The 19,457-nt window shown below is 44.0% G+C and overlaps 1 protein-coding gene across 3 annotated transcripts in view; it reads right to left on the bottom strand.

Moving 5' to 3' along the window:
- Positions 1-13,942, bottom strand: part of LOC311150064 (NAD kinase-like) — a 31,018-nt gene extending 17,076 nt beyond the window's left edge. The window contains exons 1-2 of one of the 3 annotated variants that reach the window (XM_084187328.1): positions 13,596-13,942; positions 6,775-6,936 (exon numbers count right to left, since the gene is read on the bottom strand). In XM_084187328.1, coding sequence (XP_084043454.1) covers positions 6,775-6,923 — 149 coding nt within the window. In that variant the 5' untranslated portion in view covers positions 6,924-6,936; positions 13,596-13,942. Of the gene's footprint in view, positions 1-6,774; positions 7,183-13,595 lie in introns of those variants that run through there. The other 2 variants (XM_084187330.1, XM_084187329.1) reach the window with 2 other exon arrangements.
- Between the last annotated feature and the right edge of the window lie 5,515 nt (positions 13,943-19,457).

Genomic DNA, 19,457 nt, shown 5'->3' on the forward strand with positions numbered 1-19,457 from the left:
ATCATTCTTTGGGGATGCTTTTCTGCAAAGGGGACAGGACGACTGCACCGTATTGAGGGGAGGATGGATGGGGCCATGTATCGCGAGATCTTGGCCAACAACCTCCTTCCCTCAGTAAGAGCATTGAAGATGGGTCGTGGCTGGGTCTTCCAGCATGACAACGACCCGAAACACACAGCCAGGGCAACTAAGGAGTGGCTCCGTAAGAGACATCTCAAGGTCCTGGAGTGGCCTAGCCAGTCTCCAGACCTGAACCCAATAGAAAATCTTTGGAGGGAGGTGAAAGTCTGTATTGCCCAGCGACAGCCCCGAAACCTGAAGGATCTGGAGAAGGTCTGTATGGAGGAGTGGGCCAAAATCCCTGCTGCAGTGTGTGCAAACCTGGTCAAGACCTACAGGAAACGTATGGTCTCTGTAATTGCAAACAAAGGTTTCTGTACCAAATATTAAGTTCTGCTTTTCTGATGTATCAAATACTTATGTCATGCAATAAAATACAAATTAATTACTTAAAAATCCTACAATGTGATTTTCTGGATTTTTGTTTTAGATTCCGTCTCTCACAGTTGAAGTGTACCTATGATAAATTACAGACCTCTACATGCTTTGTAAGTAAATATATATATATTTATATTACACACACACATATATACATACAAATATATATACATGTTAGATTAATTTGTATTTTAAGAATAATGACTAAAGGATTTCACCCCAAATACAGTATAAATGTGTAAACTGTGTTAGAATTATCAACCCACTAACAGAGGGGGGCGGGACTAAACATTCCAGGGTGAAGGAGAAAGGTGGAAACTGTTTAAGAAAGCCTCCTAAAGGTGGGCGGAGCAAAGTGCCTTTGTGTGTCAAGAGGTATAAAACAGGAGTGTATGGGTTTTGGCGCCAGAGCATTCCATGAATAAAAATACAGATCCTTCTTGCTGGTTGTGGACCTTGAATCATTTATGATTAAAACCAGAGCCTTACAACCTCTGGTAATGATTCAAGCTTAGGTTGAATTAGAGATAGAAATTCTCTTAACAATACACTGCTCAAAAAAATTAAGGGAACACTTAAACACAATGTAACTCCAAGTCAATCACACTTCTGTGAAATCAAACTGTCCACTTAGGAAGCAACACTGATTGACAATACATTTCACATGCTGTTGTGCAAATGGAATAGACAACAGGTGGAAATTATAGGCAATTAGCAAGACACCCACAATAAAGGACTGGTTTTGCAGGTGGTGACCACAGACCACTTTTCAGTTCCTATGCTTCCTGGCTGATGTTTTGGTCACTTTTGAATGCTGGCGGTGCTTTCACTCTAGTGGTAGCATGAGACGGAGTCTACAACCCACACAAGTGGCTCAGGTAGTGCAGCTCATCCAGGACGGCACATCAATGCGAGCTGTGGCAAGAAGGTTTGCTGTGTCTGTCAGCGTAGTGTCCAGAGCATGGAGGCGCTACCAAGAGACAGGCCAGTACTTCAGGAGACGTGGAGGAGGCCGTAGGAGGGCAACAACCCAGCAGCAGGACTGCTACCTCTGCCTTTGTGCAAGGAGGAGCAGGAGGAGCACTGCCAGAGCCCTGCAAAATGACCTCCAGCAGGCCACAAATGTGCATGTGTCTGCTCAAACGGTCAGAAACAGACTCCATGAGGGTGGTATGAGGGCCCGACGTCCACAGGTGGGGGTTGTGCTTACAGCCCAACACCGTGCAGGACGTTTGGCATTTGCCAGAGAACACCAAGATTGGCAAATTCGCCACTGGCGCACTGTGATCTTCACAGATGAAAGCAGGTTCACACTGAGCACATGTGACAGACGTGACAGAGTCTGGAGACGCCGTGGAGAACGTTCTGCTGCCTGAAACATCCTCCAGCATGACCGGTTTGGCGGTGGGTCAGTCATGGTGTGGGGTGGCATTTCTTTGGGGGGCCGCACAGCCCTCCATGTGTTCGCCAGAGGTAGCCTGACTGCCATTAGGTACCGAGATGAGATCCTCAGACCCCTTGTGAGACCATATGCTGGTGCGGTTGGCCCTGGGTTCCTCCTAATGCAAGACCTCATGTGGCTGGAGTGTGTCAGCAGTTCCTGCAAGAGGAAGGCATTGATGCTATGGACTGGCCCGCCCGTTCCCCAGACCTGAATCCAATTGAGCACATCTGGGACATATCTCGCTCCATCCAGCAACGCCACGTTGCACCACAGACTGTCCAGGAGTTGGCGGATGCTTTAGTCCAGGTCTGGGAGGAGATCCCTCAGGAGACCATCCGCCACCTCATCAGGAGCATGCCCAGGCGTTGTAGGGAGGTCATACAGGCACGTGGAGGCCACACACACTACTGAGCCTCATTTTGACTTGTTTTAAGGACATTACATCAAAAGTTGGATCAGCCTGTAGTGTGGTTTTCCACTTTAATTTTGAGGGTGACTCCAAATCCAGACCTCCATGGGTTGATAAATTTGACCTTCCATTGATAATTTGTGTGATTTTGTTGTCAGCACATTCAACTATGTAAAGAAAAAAAGTATTTAAAAAGATTATTTCATTCATTCATGTTCATGTTATTTTAGTGTTCCCTTCAATTTTTTGAGCAGTGTATATACACACACACACATATATATATATATATATATATACACACACACACACACACACACACATACAGTGAGGGAAAAAAGTATTTGATCCCCTGCTGATTTTGTATGTTTGCTCACTGACAAAGACATGATCAGTCTATAATTTTAATGGTAGGTTTATTTGAACAGTGAGAGACAGAATAACAACAACAAAATCCAGAAAAACACATATCAAAAATGTTATAAATTGATTTGCATTTTAATGAGGGAAATAAGTATTTGACTCCTCTGCAAAACATGACTTAGTACTTGGTGGCAAAACCCTTGTTGGCAATCACAGGTCAGACGTTTCTTGTAGTTGGCCACCAGGTTTGCACACATCTCAGGAGGGATTTTGTTCCACTCCTCTTTGCAGATCTTCTCCATGTCATTAAGGTTTCGAGGCTGACGTTTGGCAACTCTACCCTTCAGCTCCCTCCACAGATTTTCTATGGGATTAAGGTCTGGAGACTGGCTAGGCCACTCCAGGACCTTAACGTGCTTCTTCTTGAGCCACTCCTTTGTTGCCTTGGCCGTGTGTTTTGGGTCATTGTCATGCTGGAATACCCATCCACGACCCATTTTCAATGCCCTGGCTGAGGGAAGGAGGTTCTCACCCAAGATTTGACGGTACATGGCCCCGTCCATCGTCCCTTTGATGTGGTGAAGTTGTCCTGTCCCCTTAGCAGAAAAACACCCCCAAAGCATAATGTTTCCACCTCCATGTTTGACGGTGGGGATGGTGTTCTTGGGGTCATAGGCAGCATTCCTCCTCCTCCAAACATGGCGAGTTGAGTTGATGCCAAAGAGCTCCATTTTGGTCTCACCTGACCACAACACTTTCACCTAGTTCTCCTCTGAATCATTCAGATGTTCATTGGCAAACTTCAGACGGCCCTGTATATGTGCTTTCTTGAGCAGGGGGACCTTGCGGGCACAGCAGGATTTCAGTCCTTCACGGCGTAGTGTGTTACCAATTGTTTTCTTGGTGACTATGGTTCCAGCTGCATTGAGATCATTGACAAGATCCTCCTGTGTAGTTCTGGGCTGATTCCTCACCGTTCTCATGATCATTGCAACTCCACAAGGTGAGATCTTGCATGGAGCCCCAGGCCGAGGGAGATTGACAGTTATTTTGTGTTTCTTCCAGTTGCGAATAAACTGTTGTCACCTTCTCACCAAGCTGCTTGGCGATGGTCTTGTAGCCCATTCCAGCCTTGTGTAGGTCTACAATCTCGTCCCCGACATCCTTGGAGAGCTCTTTGGTCTTGGCCATGGTGGAGAGTTTGGAATCCCTTTAAAAGTGTGCTCCTAATCTCAGCTCGTTACCTGTATAAAAGACACCTGGGAGCCAGAAATCTTTCTGATTGAGAGGGGGTCAAATACTTATTTCCCTCATTAAAATGCAAATCAATTTATAACATTTTTGACATGCATTTTTCTGGATTTTGTTGTTGTTATTCTGTCTCTCACTGTTCAAATAAACCTACCAATAAAATTATAGACTGATCATTTCTTTGTCAGTGGGCAAAATTACAAAATCAGCAGGGGATCAAATACTTTTTCCCCCCACTGTGTCTACACACATACATACATAATATATATACACACACACACATACAGTGGGGAAACAAAGTATTTAGTCAGCCACCAATTGTGCAAGTTCTCCCACTTAAAAAGACGAGAGAGGCCTGTAATTTTCATCATAGGTACACGTCAACTATGACAGACAAATTGAGAAAAAATTTTTTTAGGATAGGATTTTTAATGAATTTATTTGCAAATTATGGTGGAAAATAAGTATTTGGTCACCTACAAACAAGCAAGATTTCTGGCTCTCACAGACCTGTAACAACTTCTTTAAGAGGCTCCTCTGTCCTCCACTCGTTACCTGTATTAATGGAACCTGTTTGAACTTGTTATCAGTATAAAAGACACCTGTCCACAACCTCAAACAGTCACACTCCAAACTCCACTATGGCCAAGACCAAAGAGCTGTCAAAGGACACCAGAAACAAAATTGTAGACCTGCACCAGGCTGGGAAGACTGAATCTGCAATAGGTAAGCAGCTTGGTTTGAAGAAATCAACTGTGGGAGCAATTATTAGGAAATGGAAGACATACAAGACCACTGATAATCTCCCTCGATCTGGGGCTCCACGCAAGATCTCACCCCGCTGGGACCAAAGTAACAAAGCCTACCATCAGTAACACACTACGCCGCCAGGGACTCAAATCCTGCAGTGCCAGACGTGTCCCCTGATTAAGCCAGTACATGTCCAGGCCCGTCTGAAGTTTGCTAGAGTGCATTTGGATGACCCAGAAGAGGATTGGGAGAATGTCATATGGTCAGATGAAACCAAAATAGAACTTTTTGGTAAAAACTCAACTCGTCGTGTTTGGAGCACAAAGAATGCTGAGTTGCATCCAAAGAACACCATACCTACTGTGAAGCATGGGGGTGGAAACATCATGCTTTGGGGCTGTTTTTCTGCAAAGGGACCAGGACGACTGATCCGTGTAAAGGAAAGAATGAATGGGGCCATGTATCGTGAGATTTTGAGTGAAAACCTCCTTCCATCAGCAAGGGCATTGAAGATTAAACGTGGCTGGGTCTTTCAGCATGACAATGATCCCAAACACACCGCCCGGGCAACGAAGGAGTGGCTTCGTAAGAAGCATTTCAAGGTCCTGGAGTGGCCTAGCCAGTCTCCAGATCTCAACCCCATAGAAAATCTTTGGAGGGAGTTGAAAGTCCGTGTTGCCCAGCGACAGCCCCAAAACATCACTGCTCTAGAGGAGATCTGCATGGAGGAATGGGCCAAAATACCAGCAACAGTGTGTGAAAACCTTGTGAAGACTTACAGAAAACATTTGACCTGTGTCATTGCCAACAAAGGGTATATAACAAAGTATTGAGAAACTTTTGTTATTGACCAAATACTTATTTTCCACCATAATTTGCAAATAAATTCATAAAAAATCCTACAATGTGATTTTCTGGGAAAAAAATTCTCATTTTGTCTGTCATAGTTGACACGTACCTATGATGAAAATTACAGGCCCCTCTCTTCTTTTTAAGTGGGAGAACTTGCACAATTGGTGGCTGACTAAATACTTTTTTTCCCCACTGTATACACACACACACACACACACACACACACACACACACACACACACACACACACACACATATAGGGATGTGGTGCCTGGCCTAAAATTATAACAAAACGTACAAAAATATATATACACAGAACAAAAATATAAACGCAACATGCAACAATTTCAACGATTTTACTGAGTTACAGTTCATATAAGGAAATCAGTCAATTGAAATAAATAAATTAGGCCCTAATCTATGGATTTCACATGACTAGGGAGGGGTGCAGCCATGGGTGGGCCTGGGGGGGGCATAGGCCCACCCACTGGGGAGCCAGGCCCAGCCAATCATAATGAGTTTTTCCCCACAAAAGGGCTTTATTACAGACAGAAATACTCCTCAGTTTCATCAGCTGTCCGGTAGGCTGGTCTCAGACGATCTCGCAGGCGAAGAAGCCGGATGTGGAGGTCCTGGGCTGGCGTGATCTGCGGTTGTGAGGCCGGTTGGACGTACTGCCAAATTCTCTAAAACAACGTTGGAGGTGGCTTATGGTAGAGAAATGAACATTCAATTCTCTGGCAACAGCTCTGGTGGACGTTCCTGCAGTCAGAATGCCAATTGCACTCTCCCTCAAAACTTGAGACATCTGTGGCATCGTGTTGTTTGACAAAACTGGACATTTTAGAGTGGCCTTTTATTGTCCCCAGCACAAGGTGCACCTGTGTAATGAGCATGCTGTTTAATCAGCTTCTTCATATGCCACACCTGTCAGGTGTATGGATTATCTTGGCAAAGGAGAAAATCTCACTAACAGGGATGTAAACAAATTTGTGCACAAAATTTGAGAGAAATAAGCTTTTTGTGCATATGGAACATTTCTGGGATCTTTTATTTCAGCTCATGAAACATGGGACCAACAATTTACATGTTGCGATTATATTTTTGTTTAGTATATATTGTTTTTTTTATTACATAGTGGCGCAGCCAATCCACAAGGTGGCATAGTGCCACAGTTACATTATTTGAAAACGGGGTAATAATACGGTACCTGTAGTCGCAAGCAGTGGCAGACGAGGTGCTCAGGCTGCGGGTCTTTTTGGTGCGGATGGCCAGGCCACGGGCGGGGGTCTCCCCACCATCGAAGTCAGAACAGCAGTAGGGGACAGCCTCCACTCCAACCTGCTCTCCAGTTTCCATCTCAGCTCACAGTCTGATAGGAAACACAAAGGCCAAGAGGGGACAAAAATGGAGGCTTCGGGTCTACAAAGTCAACAAGGCAGGGTCACAGGTTGCCTTCAAAAGCTGAAGAGTGTCTCTTTAACCGTTTACATAGCCCAGAGTTTAACCTTATATGATATGAGTCTTTAAGGTTCAGCTTTGGGCTACTGTTTACATAAACTCCAAATGATACAGTGGCTAACTTAGAATGCAAGGTTAGAGTACCTGGTACTCATGCAAGATAAACTTATGCATTTCGTATTTTTGGTAACATTAAAGTATGTATGTGCAATATTTAGCCTACAAAGTATCTAGCTAGTCAGTGGCATATGACAAACTTGTTTATTTTTTACTTTTACCCCTTTTTCTCCCCAATTTCGTGAAATCCAAATTGGTAGTTACAGTCTTGTCCCATCGCTGCAACTCCCCTACGGACTCGGGAGAGGCAAAGGTCGAGAGCCATGCGTCCTCCGAAACACGACCCTGCCAAGCCGCACTGCTTCTTGACACACTACTCACTTAACCCGGAGGCCAGCCGCACCAATGTGTCGGAGGAAACACTGTCCAGCTGACGACCGAAGTCAGCTTGCAGGCACCCGGCCCGCCACAAGGAGTCACTAGAGCGCGATGGGACAAGGAAATCCCAGCCGGCCAAACCCTCCCCTATCCCGGATGACGCTGGGCCAATTGTGCGCCACCTCATGGGTCTCCTGGTCACGGCCGGCTGTGACACAGCCTGGGATCGAATCCAGGTCTGTAGTGACGCCTCAAGCACTGCAATGCTGTGCCACTTGGGAGGCCCTCATATGACAAACTTTTGAAAAGACCTTGGACTTGCATCTGTATGTATGGAGGCTCAAGAAATTGCATAGAAACACTGACTGTGCAGATTACATTACCCATGAAGTATTACTAGCTAACTAGCTACATATCATATTGTGTTTATCATTCTTTCAGCATTACATTAGCTAGATAGCTAGCTAGTTACATATAACACGAAGTGTGATTGCAAGACAGTCAACTCATCGTTGTTTACTTGCTAGCTAGCTACTGATGTACTAACAGCGAGATATAGCTACCTTGCTAACTAACTAGCTAGCTGTTATAGCTAAGTTAGCTAGCTCGCTTTTCCAAAAGAGTAACCACTGCTGGTCTGACAAGTAGCTTGGTTAGTACTAGTGCAGCTCGTCATGGGAACCACATGGGTTGTGGGTTCATTTCCCACGGGGGGCCAGTATGAAAAATGTATGCACTCACTAACTGTAAGTCGCTCTGGATAAGAGCGTCTGCTAAATGACAAAAATGTAAATGAACACTTCTGTTGGTTGGCAATGTCAAATCTTGCAATACTTAACTTTTATGTTTGCTAAATGGACAGACAAACACTGCCGAGTACTAAACTGTAAACCAATCACAACTTGTGTACTATCCATGGTCCTATTGCTGCTGATCATGTCTACCAATCACGTTATCCGTACCTAAGGCAGTAGATAGCTGGTGACGGCTCGAGAGATATCCGTCCAACAAACTGCTATCAGGTAAAGTATTTTATTTAGTTGTAGTTACAGAATCGTGATACCATTAACGCAAGCTGTAAAATGACTCCCAACTTAGAACGCAGCAACCTTAGTAACATAGCTAGCTTGCTAGTTAGCTAGCTAGCTAATTACAACAAGTAGATCTGTTGCTAGCTAGCAGGAGCAGATAGCTTTATCACTAGCTATCATGTCATTCCGGAACAAGGAGCATTTTAGCTATCAGTTTATTCCAAGTAATAATTTAAGACTACAAAAATCTATAGGACAAGTAAGGTAAAGCTAATACGGTCATCAAGACAGGACCCACTAATTTCATTCATACTGACAAATAAGAAATGCCACATTATCCCAGTCAATAGTTGGAGGATGATTGCAGAGCACCCTGCCTCAGACTGTCAGGATGTACATTTTCTAGCTCACAAACTACATTCCTTTGCTGTGATGATTTCTTTGAATTATTCTTGTCTCACATCATCTATTCAGCTCTCCTGTGTCCTGCTCCCAGAGATCAACCAAGTGCTATTCATCAAGCATGGGCTGATTCATTCACCTGTGAGGGGAACCATCCTACTGCAGTTTGAACTAACTCTGCCATCCCCATTTAGACATTGGGACCACATATGCATTTGCCGGTTGTCTTTCTTTGTGGGTTTTGTCTTACACAGTATAGTGCATTTTAGAGTTGAACACAAACTACAGATATACAAGCTTGTTTTTGAGCATCTCGAATTCAATGTAGAATCAGTCTGACAGGTGACAAACAGATTTTACTATTGTTACACGCAGTGGTGAGAATTATATTGTCCCCCCCAGGCTTTTGTCATAGATGGTAGAGTTTTCGTCTTTGGACCACACAAGTTTTAGATTGCATTCTGCTAAGGAACTTGTCTCTCTCTACATCTACCAGCTACATCGGTGACCAGGGTGGGTTCATTTCGATATGCCTATGGGGCCTAGGCACACTAGGGCGGCAGGTAGCTTAGTGGTTAAGAGCGTTGTGCCAGTAACCGAAAGGTCGCTGGTTCTAATCCCCGAGCCAACTAGGTGAAAAATCTGTCGATGTGCCCTTGAGCAAGGCACTTAACCCTAATTGCTCCTGTAAGTCGCTCTGGATAAGAGCGTCTGCTAAATGACTAAAATGTACTAAAACAAATGTACAAACACTCCTAAAGATGACAGTTCTACAGTCTCCATCAGCGACGCAGGCTTTTGCATAGATGGTAACACTCATTTCTGGACTGCAACATTGTAAGATTGTGCCCTCCACTGCACTTGTTATACATTGATTGGTAGATTACACTATATTTACATATTTCAAATGCTGCCTGAGACACCTTTGCTATTTGTCTCCATATTCAATAAATGGTGAAACACTATTTGTGATTTTGTTCTTCGTTCGAATGTATCTGTATAAATCTTGTCTCACGCTCAGTCATAGTTAGTAGAATAATGAATGGATTGGCAAGATTTTGGCACCATCAACTCTTAGAAGGTTAGTAGGAAAGTTAAAGTAAAACCAAATGTCAAACATTCATTTCCCAACTGCTTTTTCTATAATTCTATTGGCTCTTTAACATTCTCCATACCTTATATTCCAATGCATCCAACATTATGCATGCCCACCATGGTATTGGGTAGTGATATAAAAAATCTATAGTTACATATCGGGATATAATTTTTTATGATATATTAGTGCTATATTAGTGGAATTAAATAATAAAGTCATCAAATAAAACAAATGTAATATACACAGCTGAAATATTTTATTAAAGTAATGTGAATAAATAAATGGTTAATAAGTGATATGCAGAAATGGGCAGTCACTACCATCATTGGACTTTTGATTTATTTTGTGTTACAGCGTCCAACCCACATAATGCATAGTGCATTTAATGTTTTTTTATTTTTTTATGACCGAAACCGAAAATCGAAAACAGTGATTTGTTTTTAAATAATCGAACAGACTTCAAAAATAACTAATCGCAACAGTACGATATATAATATATTATTTTTGCGCTAGTTGGCTGTACCCTGCACCAAAACTCCATTATTTTTCCTTCGTAGCTTGTTATCCATCTTTTTTTCCCTTTATTTTTTTTAAAATAGGGAGCAGATTTGTTTTCAGGACTTATATTTACATGACTGATCAGAACTCATTTTCTCATGGCTCTCGTCTCTCTGCAGCAGAGCGGAAATGGAGGAAAACTAGACTCCCTGCGGACCTGTCATCTTTTCACTCCCTCCTCTCTACATTCTCTTCCTCTGTTTCCGCTGCTAAAGCCACTTTCTACCAATAAATTTCAAGCCTCTGCCTCTAACCCTAGGAAGCTCTTTGCCACCTTCTCCTCCCTGCTGAATCCTCCTCCCCCTCCCTCCTCCCTCTCTGTGGATGACTTCGTCAACCATTTTGAAAAGAAGGTTGACGACATCCGATCCTCATTTATTAAGTCAAATGACACCGCTGGTCCTGCTCACACTGCCCTACCCTATGCTTTGACTTCTTTCTCCCCTCTCTCTCCAGATGAAATCTTACAACTTGTGACGGCCGGCCGCCAAACAACCTGCCCGCTTGACCCTATCCCCTCCTCTCTTCTCCAGACCATTTCCGGAGAGCTTCTCCCTTACCTCACCTCGCTCATCAACTCATCCTTGACCGCTGGCCATGTCCCTTGCGTCTTCAAGAGAGCGAGAGTTGCACCCCTCCTCAAAAAACCTACACTCGATCCCTCAGATGTCAAAAACTACAGACCAGTATCCCTTCTTTCTTTTCTCTCCAAAACTCTTGAGCGTGCAATCTCTCTCAGAATGACCTTCTTGATCCAAACCAGTCAGGTTTCAAGACTGGTCATTCAACTGAGACTGCTCTTCTCTGTGTCACGGAGGCTCTCCACACTGCTAAAGCTAACGCTCTCCTCTGCTCTTATCCTTCTAGACCTATCCGCTGCCTTTGATACTGTGAACCATCAGATTCTCCTCTCCACCCTCTCCGGCGCTGCTCACTCTTGGATTGCGTCCTACTTGACAGGTCGCTCCTACCAGGTGGCGTGGCAAGAATCTGTGTCCGCACCACGTGCTCTCACCACTGGTGTCCCCCAGGGCTCAGTTCTAGGCCCTCTCCTATTCTCTATACACCAAGTCACTTGGCTCTGTCATATCCTCACATGGTCTCTCCTATCATTGATACACAGACGACACACAATTAATTTATTTTCTCCTTTCCCCCTTCTGATAACCAGGTGGCGAATCGCATCTCTGCATGTCTGGCAGACATATCAGTGTGGATGACGGATCACCACCTCAAGCTGAACCTCGGCAAGACGGAGCTGCTCTTCCTCCCGGGGAAGGACTGCCCGCTCCATGATCTCGCCATCACGGTTGACAACTCCATTGTGTCCTCCTCGCAGAGTGCAAAGAACCTTGGCGTGACCCTGGACAACACCATGTCGTTCTCCGCTAACATCAAAGCGGTGACCCGATCCTGCAGGTTCATGCTCTACAACATTCGCAGAGTACGACCCTACCTTACACAGAAAGCGGCACAGGTCCTAATCCAGGCACTTGTCATCTCCCGTCTGGATTACTGCAACTCGCTGTTGGCTGGGCTCCCTGCCTGTGCCATTAAACTCCTACAACTTATCCAGAACGCTGCAGCCCGTCTGGTGTTCAACCTTCCCAAGTTCTCTCATGTCACCCCGCTCCTCCGCACACGCCACTGGCTTCCAGTTGAGGCTCTACTACAAGACCATGGTGCTTGCCTACGGAGCTGTGAGGGGAACGGCACCGCCTTACCTTCAGGATCAGACCCTACACCCAAACAAGGGCACTACGTTCATCCACCTCTGGCCTGCTAGCTCCCCTACCTCTACGGAAGCACAGTTCCCGCTCAGCCCAGTCAAAGCTATTCGCTGCTCTGGCACCCCAATGGTGGAACAAGCTCCCCCACGACAGCGGAGTCACTGACCACCTTCCTGGAGACACTTGAAACCCTACCTGTAAGGAATACCTGGAATAGTATAAAAGTAATCCTTCTTCCCCCACCCCCCCATAAAAAAAAAAAAGTGGTTGTCCCACTGGCTATCATAAGTTGAATGCACCAATTTGTAAGTCGGTCTGGATAAGAGCGTCTGCTAAATGATGTAAATGTAGCATACATGACAACTTTCTATCTACATTATTGTTTGGAATGAAAATTATATGATTTAACGTTTCTTTAAGCCTGCAACTAGTTAATTGGAGAAAAAAAATGTATGCACTCACTAACTGTAAGTTGCTCTGGATAAGAGTGTCTGCTAAATGACGTAAATGTAAAATGTAAAATGAAACAATCATGCCAAAACATGATTCAAAATGGAATTCACTGAGAGAGATAGCTAATGAAACACAAGCTTCCTAAGCAGGCACATCAAGACCATTCGTATTGCATGCTGAATATTTCAAGTGCACTCAAACTGATATTTATCTTACTTCAGTCTTTGGGAGCTTTAGTTACTATAGTAGTTAGTTCCTCTGACTTAACACACTGACCGCAGACATACGGATCACGATTTCATGCGAGACTGTATTTACGTCTTAGCTAGATAGAAGCAGGCCATTGGCTGCCTTCATCATCAGAGGTACGTACGGGAGTTCTGATTGGTTCCAAGTTTAGCAGTTTGCACGTTTTTGCCTGAGCGGACAGTGTTGAAATATAGCTACTTTTTCTGAGAAAATGTGCAAGAATTGAAGGTGGCAACAAATTGTACAGTAATCATAAGAATATTTCATTGTCAATTACAAAACAATAATCTTCGACGTAGATCGAGCAACCAATGTTTTCGGCGTCGGCCCACAAACCCTAGTCAGCTAAACGTTAGTTCAATTAACAGCAACACAACAAGTAGCTAGCTAGCTACGTATGCTAGCTAGCGAAGCATGCTACCTAACTAGCCATCAAGCTAACTATCTAGTGATATGTCAGGCTAAACATTTTGCTAGCTAGCTAGCTAATCAGCTTCAACACAACAGAAAGCCGGACTAGCTGTCCAAGCTAACTTTTAAGCGCTAGCTAGCGTATCTGATGACTAGCCAGCAAACACGCTAGCTACTTTACATCAACGCCTTCAATGTAGCTCACCGTATGCGCTAGCAAGCCGTTATGATTTGCCACGAAGAATTGGGGCCGCACTGCAGAAAATGCTCTCTTAACCTGCTACGAAAATCACTTTGTATCGAAGTGGCGTGGGAAGAGTGTGTCCCGTTGGATCACAGCTTCTCCATTAGTGTTCCCTCGAACTGCCTCTAGTACTTCACTTATACGGTATATGACTTGCCAAGCTACAAATACGGTCAGCTAGATAACCAGTTTCGCTATATAACTAGATAGACAGCCTTCGTCTTCCTGACTGTCAGACAGACTTTCAAACTGTCTAACGTTCAATAGTATCAAGCTGCATCCCCGCAGCAGCCTGTGACTTCTTCTTCGGGATTGTGTTGGCTGATCGCATCCTATTTAACGTGCATACAATGCCACCTACTGTACTGGAGTGTGAGGCCATTTACGGCCTACCTATATTAAATTATTTATGATATGGTACTATACAATTGGGGAAAAGGAAAGGTTACCCTGCCAACTATCAGCCCTCTCAAAAAACAACAACACCCCATTCCACTATTTACCCTATCTAATCCTACTCCAGACCAACGGTCTGGGAGGACAGAACACTACCACTCAACACCTCCTGCAACTGTTCTGAAGTAAAACGTCGCAATCCCAAGTATTTCTCTGCCGCTGCCATCACAACCTCTATTTTCAGTGACTTTCGATCCACTTCTGCAGTGCAATTGACAACCATAGCTATGAATGCCAAGAAACCTACCTTACTGAAGCACATATTCTTCCCATCACTCTCTATTAATCTCTGCCTACTCACAGGAATCCTCTCAGGATCCCTCACCCTGTACCCATCTTCCTCTACCACTCTCTTCACTGCTTCAGTATACAACACTTTCTGTACTACTCTGACCGTAGCAACCTCAACCTGCCTTTCTCTCACAGGACACCTCCATCTCCAGACCCATGTTCACCCCTACAACTAACACATACACCTTTCTCCACCGAAACTACACATTTCTTTGTCTCATGCCCTCCTGTACACATCTAGGATTCTCCCTCCTACATACTGCTGCAACATGCCCATAAATCTGACACCTAAAACACATAAGTATTTTACGAACAAACGCTCTCACGGGATAACACTTCCTACCTTAACCTTATCTGGCAAAGACTCTACATCAAAACTCAACAGGACAGACAACGTCTTCTCCGTTTCCCCACGCTCTACACCGGACCAAACAGCGAGCGTCACAGACACCGGCAATCTTCACTTTCAACTGATCTTCCTTAACATTTAATGCCACCCCCGTTATCACTCCTTTCAATGGTGCCCTGCTCCGGAGAGCAAAGCAAGTCACATTTCTTGTCCCTAATCGTGTGATCCGGAGCGCCCGCTCCCTCTGGGCTGAAGAAACACAATAAATCATCACTAGTCCACTCCTAGTTACCCTCACCAACTCAACAGTCCCCAACCTCTTCTCCACCCAATCTACCACCACATATGGATCAGCCAAAATGCAAGGATCCATTCTCTCCACAAATCTTACTCCCACTGGGCCAGAATCATCCTTTACATCCTCGGACTGAGGCCCGAACTTAGCGGTCCACACTGCAGGAACTTCATCCACACTCTCGTCAGGTTCCATCGCTGAGCTACTGGAACACGTATCCCTCTTTTTGCACTTGACGCCAACCTTCCTCGCCACACTGCTTCCCTCTACACTCATCTTCTTCTCAACAGTCATCATTGCACCTGCCACCACATCTAATTCAGCCTCACTCTCGTCATTCAATTTCCTCAAGTTCTTCCAAAAGTTCTGTGAAATTCCTCATTCAAAATTCCCTCATACCCATTTCCACTGTACTCCTTTTTTTTCTTGTCCATCATCTTCTCCTTCACCTGATCTTTCAGAAGGCCTGTGTAATCCCCACTCCATGTTTACTCATAATATGCTCCACTTTCTTCCTTATTTCCTTTTCCTCCACCTTCTCCAATCACTCCCATTCTCCAAACATTTATCCCTCTGCAACCTCTCCAACACCATCTGCCATCTTTACAACAGCTGTCTGTTCTACCAGCCTGTGACTAAAACTTGCCTGTCACTAACACCAATCCTATCGCCATCTACTGGCCGTGGTTCTTCTTCGGGATTTGGTTGGTGGATCTCATCCAACTTTTAAGGTGCATACACTGCCACCTACTGTACTGGAGTGTGAGGCCAGTTATAGCCTACCTACATTAAATTATCTTCATTAGTCCTGTTCCTCTAAGTGAAATAGAGCCCTAGACGCCTCTTCCCTCCCCCACTACACCACCCAAACCAGCCTCTCAAACCCTTTCACACAATCTCTCCCTATCCATGTCATACAGTTCACAAAATATCAACACATGCTCCACTGTTTCCTCCACTAAACACTCATCACACAGACATGTTTCATGTCTCCTTATCATCCACAACGTGCCATTCAAACCTGTGTGCCCAAACCGTAGTCTAGTCCACAGAACTTCCTCTCTCCTACATCCCATACTCCCCACCTTCTCCTTTACTGACCAGTGCACATTATAAAAGTGCCTCCCCTTACTACTAGCATCTTACTCCGTTTGCCAAAGATAGAGCCCTTCTGCCCAGATAAAGGACTTGACTTCCCTGCGGCCCAGCCGGACCTGAATATCTACCCCTCCCTCTCCTTACAGCACTCTTACCCACCACATGGGCCTTCTCCTTTACCTCCATACCGACATGGGCGGGAACCCAGCAAAAGCTTCCCACCACTACCATCCTCTCCAATCCCATTAACAGCACCATCATCTCCACAAACAAGTCCCCCCTATCCGACCTGCCCGTCTTCACACTACTCAACACTGCAGCGGAATCAGAGCAGATCACCACTCTGAGTGGTTTCACCTCCACCCATCTCAGACCTATAATCACAGCCATCAACTCTGCTGCATACACCGACACATAATCTAACATTGAAATCTGGGATATACACCCCTGCCTAATCAAAAGAGAACCATCGCGCTCTCCAAGAACCTTGGCTGGTGTGTAAAACCCGCAAATTCAGATAAACAAAAAGGTGTAATGGGTTCGCACTCAAAAAAGATGTCGCATTAATTATTTTCACTGCACCAGGGATAGCGTACACAGACGTTTCGCCTTTACAGACTTCTTCAGTGTGTAAGTACAATTTTATTTGAATACAAAACCACATTTGTAAAGAACAGATGAGCTTCTAATCAGGGTTGCCACTCATCTGCCAATCAGGGATGTGGCTTTTCTGGTCTACCTGTATACAAATGAGTCACAAAGAAAAAAATAATTATAGGGTATGGGAGCGGGCACGAAGGGCAACTCACAAATCAACCGCCCCAGTTGTTCGCTCACCCAAATACATCATATCAATTCATGAGGTAGCCCACCACAAAGGACAGGCACAGCCGTTCATAAATATGTGGGGCCAACTCATAAACGATATGCAAAATCTGATCTCACTTTTGTGTCTGCAGGTATACAGAGAGGAGGCATACAAAGCCATTTTTATTGGTATGTTATGCAGATCACATTTACCATCCTGCTCAATTAATATCTCATAGGCCTCTACATTATGGACAAGGTATGTGTATGAAAACCATTATCAAGACAGTTTTTTTCATTCACATTCACCACATAAACCAAGGTATGAATTCTGTCATGTGCATGTTTTGTTAATTATCTATATAATTACTATTTTTGGGATTCACAGACTTCACCCTCCCTACACCTCTGATGAATATAACAGGAAACCTGTTCGATCACCATGCACTGCAAAATCATTCTGGCTATTGATAAGGAGAACATCAACACGCCAGAGGATATACCCATTGGACTTGGGGCTCTGCTGGGGGGTAGTTCAAAAACTAACCCCAAAAGGTTATTCAAAAGGTTCTTTGAGGATCCATTAAAAGGGGTCAAAGAACTTATTGGGGTTCCCCCACAGTTTCAATTTGAAGAACCCCTAAAGGATACTCCAGGAACCTTTTCTTTTTAGAGTGTACAAGATCTACAGGGGAAGCATCCTTTTCTGAATGCCTCTTTTCTCTCTCTGACCACATCGGATTTAACCAATATGTTTGACATATTTCTTGATACTTTATAGGTGAATAAAGGTGGATTCTGGAAGGCAGAATTTAAAGAGGAGTCTGATGATATGTGCCGATGTTTATTGACAATAGACTTAATGCCATGATGGCTATCATTGTAAGTAAGTATATAGTTTACAGAAAACAGTTTATTCTGTTTTTGTTGGGATTTATTAAGTAACTGGCATCTGTTCAAGCTTAACTTGTTTTTGAGGATTATCAAGCCAGGTATCGGGGTATCCTTTCAAGCGAAAACGCTCAAGGAGACAATTTGATTGTCTATCATATTCTTGCTCTGTGTCACAGATGCGACGCAGTCTATGAAGTTGGTTTACTGGTAAACCAATTTTTAGGGGGAGAGGGTGATAAAAATACTGTTGACAGCTGATAGTTATCTGTAGGTTTTCTGTAAACTGTAGTACTTAGAGATTGTCCCTTCTTTGTAACAAGTACATCTAAGAAATGTAGAGTTAGTTATTTTCCATAGTTAAGGAAATTGATTGTACTCTAGAGTTAATGTAATTAAGAAATTCATTTAATTTAGGAACCCGTCCAGATCACAAAGCAATCGTCTATATAGCGGGTCCAATAGTTAACATCGAACCCATTACACCTTTTTGTTTTTCTATATACTTCCCTGACCCCACCTTACCACTGCCTGGATCCTTTGAACCATCTGAGGCCTATTTATCCTTAAAAACGAATAAAACCGAGTATCTATACATCTCTCCAAACACACCGTCTCACGTCCTCACCCATAGTTCCCCACTATCCACCTGCAATGCCTCAACCGGTGTCGTCCTGAAGGCAAACACACACAATCTCAGGGCCTGGGCTATCCAGGCGCCTGGCTATGGTTAATCCCTATAGAGCCCCACAGTGGAGGTGTCATAATACCCATAAAACCTAGCGGTCAAACCGGTAAATGTTTTTTTTTTCCCATAGGGGATTTTAGAAACACTTTAAATAAGGGCTGTTTCACCTTGTCCGAGAGAGATTTATATGCTTATCAAAACGTCACGCCAGGGTAAATCTACATGAAACACAGCCCTTATTTTAAGTGTTTCTAATATCCCCTATGGGAAAAATAAATGGTGGAAAAACAATTGGAACCATTTCCCTGTTTTGACTGCTAGGTTATGGGTATTATGACTCGTACTGTGGTACCCTGTCATAATTTGTATATACACTGACTAGACTGACAGGGGGCGCTGTTTTGAATCCACCGTACCATCTTGCACGATGAGGACTGCTTTTTTGGGGGAGTGCCAATATGGCCAACTGGTGGCCTCTCATTGGCCAATACATAACATCAGCAATCCAGGGTTTATATACATCGGTTAATCCTTACCACATACATGAATAGAGGGGTTGGTTGTTTAGCAACAAAACAGATGTGTGCGCAACTATGGGGCAAAACAGACAGGGTTGGCATAAAGTACTTGTCTCTCAAATACACTGCTCAAAAAAATTAAGGGAACACTAAAATAACACATCCTAGATCTGAATGAATGAAATAATCATATTAAATACTTTTTTCTTTACATAGTTGAATGTGCTGACAACAACATCACACAAAAATGATCAATGGAAATCAAATTGATCAACCCATGGAGGTCTGGATTTGGAGTCACCCTCAAAATTAAAGTGGAAAACCACACTACAGGCTGATCCAACTTTGATGTAATGTCCTTAAAACAAGTCAAAATGAGGCTCAGTAGTGTGTGTGGCCTCCACGTGCCTGTATGACCTCCCTACAATGC

The sequence above is a fragment of the Coregonus lavaretus genome (assembly GCF_964263955.1).
Source record: "Coregonus lavaretus genome assembly, chromosome: 22".
Lineage (NCBI taxonomy): Eukaryota > Metazoa > Chordata > Actinopteri > Salmoniformes > Salmonidae > Coregonus > Coregonus lavaretus.